This window comes from Musca autumnalis, unplaced genomic scaffold (assembly GCF_047663935.1).
Source record: "Musca autumnalis isolate F117 unplaced genomic scaffold, ASM4766393v1 scaffold_4, whole genome shotgun sequence".
NCBI lineage: Eukaryota > Metazoa > Arthropoda > Insecta > Diptera > Muscidae > Musca > Musca autumnalis.
In genome coordinates, this window is record NW_027411977.1 from 64,392,292 (window position 1) to 64,407,136 (window position 14,845).

Here is a 14,845-nt window from a genome sequence, read left to right on the forward strand (position 1 = left end):
CAAACAGACCAAAGATATTTTTTACGAGCGCTTAAAAGAAACTTATGGCCGTTGCACTGCCCATGACATTAAAATTATACTAGGCGATTTTAATGCCAAAATTGGAAAGAGAATATCTTTGGCCCAACAGTCGGGAAATTCAGTCTCCAGAGTGAAACATCTGACAATGGTATGAGGCTGATAGACTTTGCAGCTGCAAGAAACATGGTAGTTAGCAGTACCAGATTTAAGCATCACGATATTCATAAGGTCACCTGGCTGTCGCCAGATCAAAGAACAAGAAATCAAATTGATCACGTTGTTATAGACGGAAGACATGCATCAAGCGTGTTGGATGTACGATCGTTCCGAGGTGCAAACATAGACTCGGACCACTACCTTGTTGCGGCAAAGGTAGATTAAACGTAGCAAACAAAGTGTGAACAGATACAACACGGAAGTTTGACATCGGTAAACTGCAATCACAACAGATAGCCACAGCATATTCCACTCAACTGGCCCAACTGCTTAATCAAAGCACTCTTCGTCCCGATAACATATGAGGACAGTGGCAAAACATTGCCCACTCCATGCACACAGCCGCAAAATCAGTACTTGAATACCAGAGACCTCCACCAAGGAATCCATGGTATGACCAGGAGTGTCGTGCTGCTACCGAAGAGAAAAATGCGGCATAAGGTGCTTCTTTACAATCAATAGCAACGCGTAGCGCACAAGAGAGGTATCGGGAGAAAAGGAGAGAGGAGAAACGAATTTTCCGCAGGAAAAAGGGAGAGATGGACAAGCGGGAGTGTGAACAAATCGAGATGTACAGGAGACAGAATGAAGTCCGAAAATTCTACCAAAGAATGAAACATCAAACTGATGGCTTTGGAACTGGCACATCCTCCTGTAGAGATCAGCAAGGTAATCTGGTAACTGATACAGATAGTGTGCTAAGGATATGGAAAGAGCATTTTTCCAAACTGTTGGTATCCAATAGTAGCGAAGTCGACAAAGATACCACAGATCCAATCCCAGAAGAATGTATACCACCCGGCCAAGATGAGGTAAAGACAGCAATAAACCGGCTGAAGAATAATAAGGCAGCAGGAGCTGATGGCCTACCAGCCGAGCTGTTTAAAACCGGAGGCGACACGCTGATAAGGTGTATGCATCAGCTAGTTAGCTCCATCTGGCAGGAAGAACGCGTACCCGACGATTGGAATCTGAGCATCCTGTGTCCCGTCCATAAGAAAGGAGATAAGACTTTATGCTCCAACTATAGGGGCATAAGTCTTCTCCCTATCGCATACAAGATAGTGTCAGGGATATTGTGCGAACGACTAAAGCCCATGGTCATCGAAATAATTAGACCATATCAATGCGGCTTTAGACCTGGCAAGTCCACCATTGACCAGATATTTACCCTGCGCCAAATCCTGGAGAAGACCCCAAAGCAGCCTTCGACAGCCCGCTACGTTCAAAGGTTTTCCAAGCAATGTCTGAATTTGGTATCCCCGCAAAGCTCATTATACCCTCAGCATTTATGCTAACGAGGGTATATACACTTTCATACGGGCAAAATGTACCTCATCGAAATAATGGTTTTAGACCCCAAGTATGTTTGGACGAAATGTGTTTCAGACAATTTGGAGTCGATTGAGCAATGTCCGTCCGTCTGTCTGTCTGGCTGGCTGGTGCGCACGATAACTCTCGAACGGATCAATCTATTCGATCCTAACTTTGGCTTTCGTAATATTTTGCCCAAACTTAGTTTAAGTTCGAAGATAGGCTATATCGGTCCACTCCTTCCGGTACCTCCCCCACAAAAGTTCGAAAATATTCTGAAAATTTGTGCGCACGATAACTCTTGAAGGAAGTAACCGATTTGGCCTATACTTTGCACATCTACTAAACTTAGATGAGTTTCCAAAATGAACTCAATCGGTCCGCTCCTTCGGGTACCTCCCACACAAAATTTCGGATAAGTTCAGATTAGGACCTGCTCTCGAATCGCTTTTCTCTTTGTTGCAACAACTTGTATTCACTGCCCTCCATACGACGGTACAAGTCTTTTCAGGGGCAAGTCCGTACTTGCCCCTGAGAAAATAGCATGAAAGTTGCAAAAAACCCCTATGACACCGTGTGAGTGGTTGGAGCGCAAGATAACTCTCGAACGGATCTGCCGATTCGGTCCAAAATATGGCCTTAGTAATATTTTGTCCAAACATAGTTTAAGTTTGAAGATATGGCTTGGTCCACTCCTTCAGTTACCTCCCCACAAAAGTTCAAAATTTTTCGGAAAAATTGTTCGTACGGTAACTCTTTCTTTAATCCTTATCAACATTTTTGTCGGTTCAAACGCCCAAAATGTTTAAAACCCCCTAAATACATACGTACATACGAAAAAAATTGTTTCAATATACACAGGCTGAGGGTATATCTCTGTCGGCAAAGCCGACTGATACTTTTTTTACTTGTTATTACAAATTTTAAATTAGTTATAAATTTTACTATGAAATACATATGAAATTAAAGTTAATTTTTAATATCCTAATACATTTAAAAAATTGTATTTAAAAAATACAGTCGAACTTCTCTATAACGAATGCTTCTCTATAACGAAGTTATTTTTACAACACAAGTGGGAATTCTCACACAAAATTATCTATCTGTAACGAATTTTCTCTATAACGTAGTAATTTAATTCATCGGTCCCCAAGAGCTGCGTTATGTTACGGCACCGTAATTGTGGTCAATAAAATAACAAATTTTTCCAATAATACAACAGTAACATTTTTTTCGAATCTTTAGGATATAAGTTTATTTAGATTTGCGTATCCCGATTTGTTTTAAAAAATCTATTTTAATTTTGATAATTTTGAGCTTTTAAATCTAACTATTAAAATTAAAAAAAAAATAATTTTTATTTTCTTTTTAATTTTTTTATTATTTATTTTAATAATATATCAAAATAAAGTACTAATATTGCAAAAATATAACATAATTATTACAAAGTTTCAAAAAATACAACAAAATCCTCAATACGTATTTCTTCATTCAATCTTCGTCATCCAATAGTATGGTCTTGGTTTGAAAACGCATACGTTTGGTATTTTTAATAATGCCATTGGTGAGAAGATTTTTTCCAGGACCAGGACATGGTAATTCATTCCAAATACGTTGCAATTGTGCAACGGCAGTAGAATTATAGTCTATTAACTTTGGCATCATACCACTTAGTGGTGCATCTTTAGAAGATGCGTCTAAATCGATTTTATGCAACTTCAAGGTAGGTACTTTTTTCAACAAAAGTTTATCCAATGCTGTGTTATTATTATCATTAATATTAGCCGGTGTATTTTCCAATTCAAAACAATTTGCCGATGTGCTATCATCTCTAAGCGCTAGAGAACAACCACGTTTTTGTTGTGAACCTTCAGAACATTCAGAAGATTTTCTCTTCAAATAGGTATATTTGTTAATCGTTGGCGGTGGAGCTGGGCAAATTTTTTCCGGTTCCTCTGGATGACAGCCGTAGTCTACTCCCCTCAACCAATTAGCATAACGTTCGGGTTGAAAACGTTTTACAAATGTCTCCATTGAAATTTTCACCATATCTTTGCGGCAATGACATATTGATGCCCTTTTACCATATTCGATCCAACGTTTTGAGGCAAAGTTCGTAGATTCAGCTCCATTGAAACCGTGATTAAAACCAGCATGGTAACCATATGGAAATGTTATCATTATTTCACCAGCTTCTTGTGTGATTCGGTTGTAGGGTATTTTATTTTGCTTCAGTACTTGTGGACTGATTAAAGTCATTTTATGTCTCAGATGAGCATTACAGTTCTGATAGTTTTCATAGAAAATACGATTGGCTAATTTCTCCAATTGTCGCCCATATGCTGGCGGTATGGCATACCATGTTTTGGGAGCACCAAAATGAAGATAATTTATTGAATATAGATCCATATCTTCGGTATGCCAAGCAAATGAACTCTTCCACATGCCAAAATATAAATACGCAGTATTCACCCCATCAATTTCTATGCCATAGTCTTTATTGACATAGTCCAATATCGTTTCCAAACGATCTATATTCCATACATCTAGATCGGGATCGCTCAGCGATCCCTTGACATCTGCCGCATACATTGGTGCTATATATGTGACATTTTTCCAATATTTGCGTTCAAGATCATCATAATCAAAATGTTTGGGAGTTTGATGACGTTCCGATTCAGCCAATTCCTTAAACTGACGCAATGTCATGGACTTCTTTAAAACATTAATTTGTTGGTATTCTCCTTGTTTGCCAGACACCACCTGGGAAATTGGTGCCGGTATTGTCATGTTGATGTTGTCAATATCATAGCCATCTGACCTAGGTTTCCATTCCGGTGGCGGTATAATTTTTGCAATGCCACCTAAATGGGCACCCCTAGACTCCATATAATCAATATAAGCTGAAAAATTGTTGAACTCTTCATAGCTGGGACGAAATGTCATTATACGTGGTATTTTCTTGCGACATCCATCTTCTGAATTGCTGGACATTTTTCAATCGAATTGTGTTTTAATATTTTTTGTGTTGCGTATTTTATGTTCAGGAAAATAAGCCGGCTTTGCTGGGTTTGCTGTTAACAATGGGGAAAATGAAGAAGAATTAGGTCACCCTTTTATTTGGAACAATCAAACTGGCAGAAAATAATTTTAAAAGGTAACTTAAAGTGTCTTTATACATACATAATTATTTTCTGCCAGTAATTTATGTACAAGCAAAGTAAAGTTCAGCAGGACAAACACTAAATTGAAACTAGATCAGGACATAGAAAGAGAGAAGAGACAGACTTCTTGCAAACTATGTAGCAACAGTAGAGCAGAGACTACCACATTTAAAGATTTATTTCAATTTCAAACGTTCACAGTAGAACCCAAAAGTATGAATTTTTCTTAACAAAAATATTGTACTAAGGAACGATATCATAAGCTTCAGTATTGTATCTTAGGCAATGATCAGTAGGGAAAAATTTAGAAAGTCTGACGACATCGTCTGGAAATTTTTGTTTTTGTTTCATATAACCCTAGTATTCCCTACTCGACGGTTTAGGTAAAGTGACCTTATAGACATCATATAACAGGACAGATCGTTCTGTGGTACGTTATGCGGCGCCGATGTGATCCATGAATACAAGTACAACGCAATGGAGGAGTATATATACCTGACTCATGTCTGTATGCGGAGATAAAGATTGTTCACGTACGTCACCTTAACAATATGCTTGCGTCACAGTGACTGGCACTGCATTAAGACTTGCTAAACTATTTCCACATACATACAAAAAACATTTATAGTGCGACAGCACTGGTAGAAGAGATTACGTGACGTAAGGCGTGAAGTCCTTGAAAATTATACTGTTTTCTTGAAGACTCAAACTCACAACCTGATGTAGTGCATACATATATTTAACCGACAGTTTATTGAGTCCTTCATCGATGAATTTTATATGAGCCTGGATCCAAAAGGTGCTATTCATTTTTTGATCCAAATCATGTCATTTACACCAATGCTTTGACATGTCATTTTCACCAACCCTTTACAATGAATTATCATTACGATGATAGTTTTAACAGGGGGTGACGTAGGGGATGGAAGATACCAAGCAACGGTCCTGACCGGTTTTAACATGGCAAAGCCCAGGATTTATCTTGGTCCCTCTTTCATCTCAAGTGGACACTGACCTCCCCGTGGTGTCACCTGGGGAACCGCCTTTAACACCCGTTAAAGGTAGTGAGCTAACATGTGCCGCGCGTTCACCCATAAGAACGTTAAAAACTTGGGTTTGGGCGTCGGGTTAGTAAACCTCCCCTAGAAAAAACAGCCTACTATGAAAAAACGAAAGAAAAGAAAAACAAACCCCTCTAAAGTAGACGAACCCCGCAAACGATTTAAGGACCATGATCTGCGAATCTGCACCTGGAATGTTCGTACTCTTTATAGAGAAGGTGCAGTCTTCGCATTGGCAGACGTACTTGAAAAGTACAAGACCGATATTACTGCCATACAGGAAATACGATGGATTGGGAAAGGCGTCACAACAACACCTAAAGGTGACGCACTGTATTATAGCTGCCATGACGTAAAGCATGAGTTTGGTTGCGGATTTGTAGTTAGTCGGAGACTAAAACATCTGGTATCCAGCTTCACCCCAGTGAATGAAAGACTTGCTGCAATTCGAATAAAAGCTAAATTCTTCAACATCAGCTTTATTTGCGCTCATGCTCCCACTGAAGAAAAGGACGAACAGACCAAAGATATATTTTACGAGCGCTTAGAAGAAACATATGACCGTTGCCCTGCCCATGACATTAAAATCATTCTAGGCGATTTTAATGCCAAAATTGGAAAGGAGAATATCTTTGGCCCAACAGTCGGGAAATTCAGTCTCCACAGTGAAACATCTGACAATGGTATGAGGCTGATAGACTTCGCAGCGGCAAAAAACACGTTCGGTAGCAGTACCAGATTTAAGCATCTCGATATTCATAAGGGCACCTGGCTGTCTCCAGATCAGAAAACAAGAAACCAAATTGATCATGTTGTGATAGATGGAAGACATTCATCGAGCGTGTTGGATGTACGATCGTTCCGAGGCGCAAACATTGATTCGGACCACTACCTTGTTGCAGCAAAGGTACGCACCCGCTTAAACGTAGCAAACAAAGTACGAACAGACACAACACGAAAGTTAGACATCGGTAAGCTGCAATCACAACAGATAGCCACAGCATATTCCACTCAACTAGCCCAATTGCTTAATCAAAGCACTCCTCATCCCGATAACATATCAGCGCAATGGCAAAGCATTGCCCACTCCATGCAAACAGCCGCAAAATCCATACTTGGATACCAGAGACCTCCACCCAAGGAATCCATGGTATGATGAGGAGTGTCGTGCTGCCACCGAAGAGAAAAATGCGGCATATAAGGCTACTTTACAATCCGTAGCAACGCGTAGCGCACGAGAGAGGTATCGGGAAAAAAGGAGAGAGGAGAAACGTCGTTTGCGCAGGAAAAAGAGAGAGAGATGGAAAAGCGGGAGTGTGAACAAATCGAGATGTACAGGAGACAGAATGAAGTCCGAAAATTCTACCAAAGAGTCAAGCATCAAACTGATGGCTTTGGTACAGGCACATCCTCCTGTAGAGACCAGCAAGGTAATTTGGTAACTGATACAGATAGTGTACTCAGGATATGGAAAGAAAATTTTTCAAATCTGTTGGTATCCAATAGCAGCGAAGACGACGAAGATACTACAGTCCCAATCCCAGAAGATGGTATTGAATGTATACCGCCCAACCAAGATGAGGTAAAGACAGCAATAAATCGGCTGAAGAATAATAAGGCAGCAGGGGCCGATGGCTTACAAGCCGAGCTGTTCAAAACCGGAGGCGACACGCTGATAAGGTGTATTCATCAGCTAGTTAGCACCATCTGGCAGAAGAACGAGTACCCGACGATTGGAACCTGAGTATCCTGTGCCCCGTCCACAAGAAGGGAGATAAGACTGTATGCTCTAACTATAGGGGCATAAGTCTACTCCCTATTGCCTACAAGATCGTATCAGGGATATTGTGCGAACGACTAAAGCCTATGGTCAACGAGATAATTGGACCATACCAATGCGGCTTTAGACCTGGCAAGTCCACCATTGACCAGAAGACCCAAGAGATGCAGATCGACACCTACCACCTTTTTGTCGATTATAAAGCAGCCTTCGACAGCCCGCTGCGTTCAAAGGTATTCCAAGCCATGTCTGAATTTGGTATTCCCGCAAAGCTCATCCGGCTTTGTAAAATGACTTTAACTGACACGAGGTCCTCAGTTAAAATAGGAAAGAACCTCTCCGAAGAGTTTGGTACCAAAAGAGGTTTCAGACAAGGATACAGCCTTTCGTGTGACCTCTTCAACATCCTGCTAGAAAAGGTAATACGAGAGGCAAACGTCAAAAGAAGTGGCACAATCTACACCAATAGCCACATGTTACTTGCTTATGCTGATGATATAGACATCATGGGCCGATCAGTAAAAGAAGTAACTGATACCTTTATAAAGGTCGAAGGAGAATCTGCTAAAGTGGGTCTGGCGGTAAACGGTGAGAAGACCAAGTTGATGGTGTCGACGCGCAATGCGTCCATTGAGTTCGGACCGACTGTGGAAGTTGGTTCCTATAATATTGAGGTAGTAAAAGACTTCGTCTACCTCGGCACCTCCGTAAACACAACAAACGACATCAGTTGTGAAATAAAAAGAAGAATTGTATTGGCCAACAGATGCTACTTTGGTTTAAGTAAGCAGTTTAAAAACAAAGCCACATCTCGTAAAACAAAAATAACGCTCAACAAAACACTGATACTACCCGTGCTGATGTATGGCTCCGAAGCCTGGGTACTTGCGCAAGCAGACATGGCAGTGCTTGGTGTGTTTGAGAGAAAAATTCTTCGAAAGATCTACGGACCAATCTGCGTTGACGGTGAATATCGACGTCGCATGAACCACGAGCTGTATCTGCTATACAACGACATCAATATAGTTAAACGTATCGAGATGCAGCGATTGCGTTGGCTAGGCCATATCATAAGAATGAGCGATGATGAACCCGCTAAAAAGGCGTATGAATACATGCCACATGGCGGTGCACGCAGAATTGGCAGGCCAAGGAATAGATGGCGCAAACAAGTGGATGATGAGATGAAAAGGCGCGGTATTCCAGAGTGCAAAGCAACAAATAGAGAGGAATGGAGATCTCTTCTTAGTTCGGCCTATAGAACAAATGTTCTGTAATGGGCCAGCTAAGTAAGTAAGTTTTAACAACGTTGGTCTCCGACAACATCAAGCCTATTGTAAATAATTAATCTTATATATTTAGAAAAATCGATGAAATGGGTTCAAATGCTGATGAAAATATCGGATGTTTCACGACTTTCTTCGCATTGGTTCAAATGCTAATGAAAAGATGGGATCTTTCACGAATTCGTTTGAACCAATGCAAAAGATGCCATGAAATCACGTCATCGCATAGAACCCCTTCCTTCAAATTTTGCTAGGATATATTTTTTTAAACAATATAGTTTTTAAATTTAGCATTATTGTTTGGCATTTTAATATTTATTTTAGGTTTTATTAGCATTATTTTAATGCTGATTTAGCTGCAATACTTTTTTAAATCTGGTCGTATTGGCAGCCACAGATCCACTGGAGATAGATGAGTAGTTTTGGCGGGCAGTTGAAAAGGTGCTTTGTGTCGTACATATGCCATTATTTGTGAGATACAGTCGGACCTCGATTATCCGTGATGGTCAGGACCGGAGGCATTACGGATAATCGATTTCCCCGGATAATGGAGGCAATGATTTTATGTAGTTTTTGAACATAGAGAATTTCCAGTTTTCGTTTGTTTACCTTTTGTTTACTTAATCAGATTAATTGGAAAGTGTGTTTTTACTCCCCGGTAATGAAGTTTATAACGAAAATAGAACAAATGGAAAAAAAGTCCAACATTTCTTTTCTATCACGGATAATGGAGGTTCCCGGATAATCGATTCACGGATAATCGAAGTTCAACTGTATTTTAATTAATTTAATAAATCGAGTTATATGATCTAAGAAGATTTTATTGAAAAAAAATTTTCGATAGAATCTTCTTAGGTCCTATAGCTCAAATAACTGCGTCTAACACGAGTACTAGAATACATATCATTTATATGGATTTCATTTTATTATTTTTATATTCTTATAAATTAATCGTCATTATGCCTAGATGTATGCTACATATATATCGTCACCATAAATGCCCGAAGACGTAACCGACATGAAAATGGAAATTCGTTTTTTGACGTAATCTGATACATAAAGCTAAAATACATGCTCTGGCAAAATTTCAAGCTTCTACGTTCAAAAACAACGATCCTATTCAAAAAATGGCATTTAAGAAAATGGGATAATATTGCAGATTTTGTTGTAATGGAGGATCTCAAAACTAAGCAATTCAGCGGTTTTGGTTTCACTACTTGTTACCCTTCGTATATGATCGATAATATCCCATATACTCGCCTTCATAAGATTAATATTCCGTAAAACAGTTTTTAATTTTATAACGTTTTTTGCTTCTCCTGTAAAGTATTGGTTTTGTGGGTTACGTCTTCGGGCATTTATGGTGACGATATATTGTTTCAAATATATTCACTAATGGTTTTCTGCTGTCGTTTTACAAAAAAGCCACAAACAAAGCGGCTAAAAAAATTAGGCCTTATAATATTTAATAAATAATATAAAAACAAACTCACGACCACATAGGAGCTTCAAGTGAAATTTATGCTTTTAGGTATAAAGGTAAAGAAATGAGAGTTCGTTCGGAACAAATTTCCTTTAGCGGCAGTTCACAATTTTGGCTTATCTTTCCTTTACCGACCCACCTCAGAAAATTATGAAAAAATTACCACAGATAGTGCTTTTTATCCCGATTCCAACCATGTATTGTTTTGTTGCGGAAATGTACACTTCCCGAGATATGGGCCTCCAAAGTTTCACAAAGGCCCTAGTATAAAATGTTGGCAAACCACCGCAGAAAATTATGAAAAAATTACCACAGATAGTGCTTTTTATCCCGATTCCAACCATGTATTGCTTTTGTTGCGAAAATGTATACTTCCAGAGATATAGGCCTCCAAAGTTCCACAAAGGCCCTAGTCTAAAATGTTGGCAAACCACGGCAGAAAATTATAAAAAAAATTACCACAAATAGTACTTTTTACACCGAATCCAACGAAAATATTTAATTTAAAAGAAAATGTTGTTCCCGTTCCCAAGATTTGCACCTGTCCATAGGAGACAGTCTTAAATCCCGGCCGAAGGCCTGTTATTTAGAGAAAAATAGGTTAGGGCCTTTGTGGATCTTTTGAGGCCCATATCTCGGGAAGTATACATTTCAACAAAAGCAATACATCGTTGGATTCGGTGTAAAAAGCCCTATCTCCTGTAATTTGTTCATAGTTTTCTGCGGTGGTTTGCCAACATTTTAGACTAGGGCCTTTGTGGATTTTGGAGGCCCATATCTCGGGAAGTATACATTTTCGCAACAAAAGCAATACATGGTTGGAATCGGGATAAAAAAACACTATCTGTGGTAGTTTTTTCATAATTTTCTGCGTTGGGTCGGTAAAGGAAAGGAGTTCCACAATTTTTTATTTATCTTAAGTTTCTTTTAATAGCCGATCTTCGGCCGGGGATTTAAGACTTTCTCCTATGGGCAGGAGCCAATCTCGGGAACGGGAACAACATTTTCGTTCAAATTAAAAATGGTCTCTAAGTAGCAGGCCTTTCAACAAGGGAATTTTCGGAATTTCAGAGTCCCATATCTCGGGAAGTAACATTTACCCAACAAAAGTTATACAGCACTATCTGTGGTAATAATTCCATATTTTTTAAAATACTGTCGGTAAAGGAAAGGTATGCAGTTCGTTCTTCTTCACGAAAGCTTTAAAACTACACTAAATAAGTTATAATATTTCTTCCCGTACAAAAAGTGCGATTTGATGCTGCTCCGCTCCTGGATAAACGTAACAATCCATTCAGCCTTGTTACGGCATTGGTGGGGTGGCATTGGTTTGGTAGGAAGGCGTGGTGGTGCAACGAAACTATTATTTAGTATATTAGTTCCCGGATATTTTTGTTAATTTTATAATGTCCCTCCCCATCGTCCTTTACTACACATAACTTTCACTACAATTTACAATTTGATTTACCTTCTTACGTCAAAAAGGCGTCACTATTACAATCCACGAAAAATGGATTTTTGTAGCAATATTTTAGTGTTTGTTTTTTTTATTTCATTTATTTTTTTGTGAAAATTTATTTTTTTCACTACAAAGAAAAAACATAAACACAAAAACAGCTGTTTCAAGAAGGACGTTCAGAATATAAAATGCAATAAGTGCTGTCAATTTTATAAAAATAGAAGAGGAGGAACAACCAATCAACTAAAGATACGTTCACATCATGGTGGAATAATAAGGTGTAATGCTTGGTTTACATTTACGAAATCCACTCGATTTCAACTGTCAAATCCATAGGTTAAACGTCAAATGAAATCCAGATGAGATTTCATTTGACGTTTGAGCTATGGAATTGACATTTGAAATCGAGTGGATTTCGTAAATGTAAACTTAGCATAATGCCAAAAACTGCTGATCTTCATACCAGTTGTCAAAATGGGTTATTATGAGTAAAATCACATACAAACAAGTAAGAAAGTATCAGTCAGCTGAGCCGACAGAGATATACCCTCAGCCACGTACCCGAAGAAAAAAAGTTAACACAATACTTCTGTAGGTTTTTTAGCTGTTGGGAAAATTTTCCAGGATGGAAAGGGCCGCAAAAAACTAGATGTTGCAACACAATTCAGAATGATCCAAGACGAGTGCATTTTTTCCAATCTTTGTGTAGGGTGTACCCATAGGAGTGATCCGATGTAGTACATATTCGGACCTAATACAAATCTGTAGGAAATATTTTTTTCTTTATTAGTCTATGGATATTTTCCGTACAGACTATATAATTAAATATGTTGTACTTAATTTTCTGAATTTAAATATATTACAATTTTACTTTTCAATTTACAAAGTTTGAGCTAAATCGATTTCTCTCTTAAAGGGTTATTTTACACATTAGCCAGTTTAGGTGGTGCCGGTAGGATTTTCTGGACCTTTTTGGGTCATTATCTCAGGAAGTATGGACTTTCCCACGAAAAAAAATTACAACGTCGTAACAGGGGCCGCAAGTGCAACCTGCTGTGTCACAAATTAATAAGATCAGAGAGGAGTTGTTAAACTATACTTTTTCCAAATTTTGTGTGGGAGGTACTCAAATGAGTGGACCGATATAGTCCATATTAGAACTCGATCTATGCCTGAAAGTAATATTACCTATAGCAAAGTTTGGCTCAATTCGGTTATTCCCTCCTAGAGTTATCATGCCCACAATCTTGGTGAAAATTTTGAACCTTTGTGGGGAAGGTACCGGAAGGAGTGGACCGATATGGTCTATCTTCGAATTTAAACTAAGTTTGGAAAAAGACCCAAAATTTTAACGAAATATGTTGATCCATTCGAGAGTTATCGTGCACTCCAACTACGACACATGGTATTATATCGACACCTCCAAATAATAGTATGCTAAGTCTAAAAAGTGAGTTTTGCAGGAGAAGCTCTCAATGTTAGGAATTTTTTTTGAAATTCAGTACTATGCTAAGTCAATATTTGTTTATAACTTCTGTTCGGATTGTCCGATCATTACCAGAATTAGACAGAATTTAAGTTTAAGGACGTTCGACACCTCCAAATAATAGTTTGCTAATTCTGAAAAGCGAGTTTTGCAGGACAAGCTCTTAAAGTTTGGAAATTTCTTTGACCTTCAGTACTATGGTAAGGAAATATTTGTTTATAACTTCTGTTCGGATTGTCCGATCATTACCAATATTTGACAGAATTTAAGTAAAAGGACGTTAAATATAAAAATGTAAAGAACTTGAAAACATGCTAAGTCGACTTAGCATACTATTGTTTGGAGGCGTCGATATGGGCTGTTTGCAGTTTTCGTGAGGATATATGGACTTGCTCCTGAAAAAAATTATATCGTCGTAATGGGGGTAGTGAATACAAGTGGCTGCAACAAAAATCAAAGCGATTCGAGAGCAGGTCTTTAACTGCACTTAAGCAAAAATTTGTGTGGGAGGTACCCGAAAGAGTGAACCAATAGGGTCCATATTGGAACCTCATCTATGTCTGGTAGAATTGTCATGATGTGCAAAGTATGGACTAATTCGGTTACTCCCTTCAAGAGTTATGGTGCGGACAATTTTTCCGAACATTTTTGAACTTTTGTGGGGGAGGTACCTGAAGGAGTGAACCGATATGGCCCATCTTCGAACTTAAATCAAATCTGGACAAAATATTTCGATACCCAATATTTGAACCGAATCGATTGATCCGTTCGAGAGTTATCGTGCGCACCAGCCAGCCAGACAGACAGACGGACAGACAGACAGACGGACGGACATTGCTAGATCGACTCAAAATTGTCTGAAACGGATATCGTACAAACATACTTGGGGTCTAAAACCATTATTTCGATGAGGCACATTTTTGGCCGTATCAAAGTGTAAATACCCTCTTTAGCCTAAAGGCTGAGGGTATAAATATAACCAAGCAATTCACATTTGGTCTGTTCCTTTACTTCTGAAAATGGTAAAACCGGCAAAAGTAGTAAAAGTTGAAAACTGCTCCCATATGAATTGTATTGTGTCTGAAGTAAAGGAACGCTTTTCGAGTAAAAAGTTGTAAAACTTGAAGATTCTTGAACGTAAAGGAACAGGGCTATTAATGCATTATTGTGAGCAAATTTGACGTTTGACTTGATTTGATGTAATACCCCAGACAGACGGCAGCGTTAATTTGCATTAACTGCGGAGCAAGTTGAGTTTAAGCATTAAGCTCGGATAAGATTATAATTTTTTCTATATAGCCGGCCTTCGGCCGGGGATTTAAGACTTTCTGCTATGGACAGGTGCAAATCTAGGGCAAGGGAACAAAATATCTTTTAAATTGAAAATTTTTCTCCAAGTAGCCGACATTTAACAAAGGAATTTGCGGAACTTCGGAGGCCCATATCTCAGGAATTATGAACTTCCGCAATAAATGTTATATATAAATGTGATCAGGGTAACGAGTCCTATCTGTGGAAAAAGTTTGGTCCCGATCCGGGCTTAAGCTCTGTTCCAGAACTAAAAACTTTTTAGAA

The 14,845-nt window shown here is 38.7% G+C and overlaps 2 protein-coding genes across 5 annotated transcripts in view; both read right to left on the bottom strand.

Annotated features, from left to right (window-relative positions):
- Positions 1–11,955, bottom strand: part of Hexo1 (beta-hexosaminidase 1) — a 34,924-nt gene extending 22,969 nt beyond the window's left edge. The window contains exons 1-2 of one of the 3 annotated variants that reach the window (XM_073987280.1): positions 11,569–11,616; positions 10,336–10,415 (exon numbers count right to left, since the gene is read on the bottom strand). The gene's annotated coding sequence lies outside the window, so the exon portion shown is untranslated. Of the gene's footprint in view, positions 1–10,335; positions 10,416–11,568; positions 11,697–11,793 lie in introns of those variants that run through there. The other 2 variants (XM_073987279.1, XM_073987281.1) reach the window with 2 other exon arrangements.
- Kdm4A (Lysine demethylase 4A) lies at positions 2,847–11,933 on the bottom strand. 2 transcript variants are annotated; one of them, XM_073987283.1, is made up of 3 exons: positions 11,569–11,622; positions 10,336–10,366; positions 2,847–4,625 (listed from the first exon to the last, which is right to left on the bottom strand). In XM_073987283.1, exon 3 carries the CDS (start codon positions 4,543–4,545, stop codon positions 3,043–3,045), a length of 1,503 nt encoding a protein of 500 aa, XP_073843384.1. In that variant the 5' UTR covers positions 4,546–4,625; positions 10,336–10,366; positions 11,569–11,622; the 3' UTR covers positions 2,847–3,042. The 2 variants fall into 2 exon arrangements, with proteins under 2 accessions (XP_073843384.1, XP_073843383.1); XM_073987282.1 differs by lacking the exons at positions 10,336–10,366; positions 11,569–11,622 and adding an exon at positions 11,794–11,933.
- Positions 11,956–14,845: the final 2,890 nt, after the last annotated feature.